Below are 1893 nucleotides of genomic sequence, written 5' to 3' on the forward strand. Positions count from 1 at the left end.
CCTGTTTTTAGGACCACCCCATGACCTCCAAGTACAGGAGGTGCGTAAGGACTCTCTGGTCTTGCTCTGGAAACCGCCTGTCTACCAGGGTCGTGATGCTGTCAATGGATACTACATTGATATCAAAGAGGCTGACGCAGACTTTGAGATGTGGAGAGGAGTCAATGAGAAAGCTACTGACAAGACATTCAAGAAGGTTTGTATGCATATGGAAGCCGTAGGGCAGTGGAGTTTGTTAAGGGTTGTGATATTGGTATACCTTTGAGAAAATTAAGTACTCTTGTAGCATACTTTTAAAATGAGTACTTATTATGGAAATAATTTAAAAGGATATACTTAAGTGAAAACTCAATGTAATGTTTTTGGAAACTTAACTGCATGTTAATTGCAATTAAAATATTTTTTAATACATAAATTTGTATTAAATGCAATTAGCTGAACTTTAGAGGGTTTTTTACCCACTTAAGTAGGACTTAAGTAGGACTTAAGTACATCTTTATATGTAATTTCATAATTACTTCTGTTGTCTTTGAAATATGGTTAACGTACCATTGAATGTACTTACAAGCATTTATGTTAAACTAAAATATACTTTAATGTCATTTCTATTGAAACTTGTATGTCATGTATTTAAATATATTTGTAATTACTCATTTGAAATGATAATTGCAATTTAGTACATTTAATATATATTAACCATAACCTCTACATGTGCTGTAGTATGTCAAAATAAGCACAAAAAAAGATTATTAAAACATATTGACTCAAAATGTACTTTACAACTTTTAATTTTACATTAAAAAGTGCACTTTTTAAAAGTGTACTTAAGTGTGTTATGACATGAAAGTGTCACTCTTTGAGTCACTTAAGTGGCCTTTTATTTCATAACTATTATCTATACAATTATGTCATCTTTTTAAATATACTTTTAAGATTTGAAGCACACTACAAGTTCACATTTAATACAATTAAGCACACTTCTTTTTTCACAAGGGTAGGTTTATGGTAGTAAATGTTGTTTCTCTTATTCTAGATCAAGGATCTAAAGGAGGGGGAATCGTATGTTTTCCGTGTGCGCGCTCAGAACAAAGCCGGTGTAGGAAAAGCATCAGATCCAACAGAACCAGTTGAGGCAGTGACTAAACCAGGTACTAAACTAGACAGAACTAGAATTTATCAAATAACATTTTACTGTACTGCAAAAAAAGCTACTGCAGATAAAATTGAAATCAATGTGAAATAAATTAAAATTATCCTTTTCTTCTGTACAATTCATACATTTGTCTTCATGATCTCTCTTCAAATAACTTGATATACCTCTGAAAATTACTTTTTTTTTTTTCTTTTTACACGTAATCTCATAATCTTTACAGTGGGTGCTTTTGCAAATGAGGAATCTGTTTAGAGTTGTTTTTAAATCCAGGTTAACCCTAAAAACAAACCAAAATCAACAAGACTTAACTACTCTCAACAAAATCCAACAAGCCATTTCTTTCTCACAGGAACTACCGAGATAGTTGTGAATGTTGACGATGACGGCGTCATTTCACTGAATTTTGAGTGCTCTAACCTCACCGCTGACTCCAAATTCGTCTGGTCCAAGAACTACATGGAAATGACAGAACCTGAACGCATGACCTTAGAGACCAAGGGTAACAAGTAAGTATCTATGGGCGAATGAGTTTTGTTAAATTACTAATTATCAAATTTAAAATTATGGCTTAAAGGGTTAGTCGAACCAAAAATGAAAATGTTGTTCCAAACCCATAAGACGTTTATTCATCAGAAAATACTTTTTAAAGGAATAGTTCACCCAAAAATGAAAATTTGCTGATACTTTACTCCCCCTCAGGCCATCCAAGATGTACAGTCATGTGAAAAAGAAAGGGCACC

The 1893-nt window shown here is 32.9% G+C and overlaps 1 protein-coding gene across 1 annotated transcript in view; it reads left to right on the top strand.

The window, feature by feature from the left end:
- The window catches only part of LOC107719413 (myomesin-1-like), a 23266-nt gene extending 21603 nt beyond the window's left edge, over window positions 1–1663 (top strand). Inside the window, exons 3-5 of the mRNA XM_016526825.1 lie at window positions 12–196; window positions 1034–1148; window positions 1503–1663. Coding sequence (XP_016382311.1) covers window positions 12–196; window positions 1034–1148; window positions 1503–1663 — 461 coding nt within the window. The remainder of the gene's footprint in view (window positions 1–11; window positions 197–1033; window positions 1149–1502) is intronic.
- Window positions 1664–1893: the final 230 nt, after the last annotated feature.

This window comes from Sinocyclocheilus rhinocerous, unplaced genomic scaffold (assembly GCF_001515625.1).
Source record: "Sinocyclocheilus rhinocerous isolate Xijiao unplaced genomic scaffold, SAMN03320098_v1.1 scaffold303, whole genome shotgun sequence".
In the NCBI taxonomy this organism is placed as follows: Eukaryota; Metazoa; Chordata; class Actinopteri; order Cypriniformes; family Cyprinidae; genus Sinocyclocheilus; species Sinocyclocheilus rhinocerous.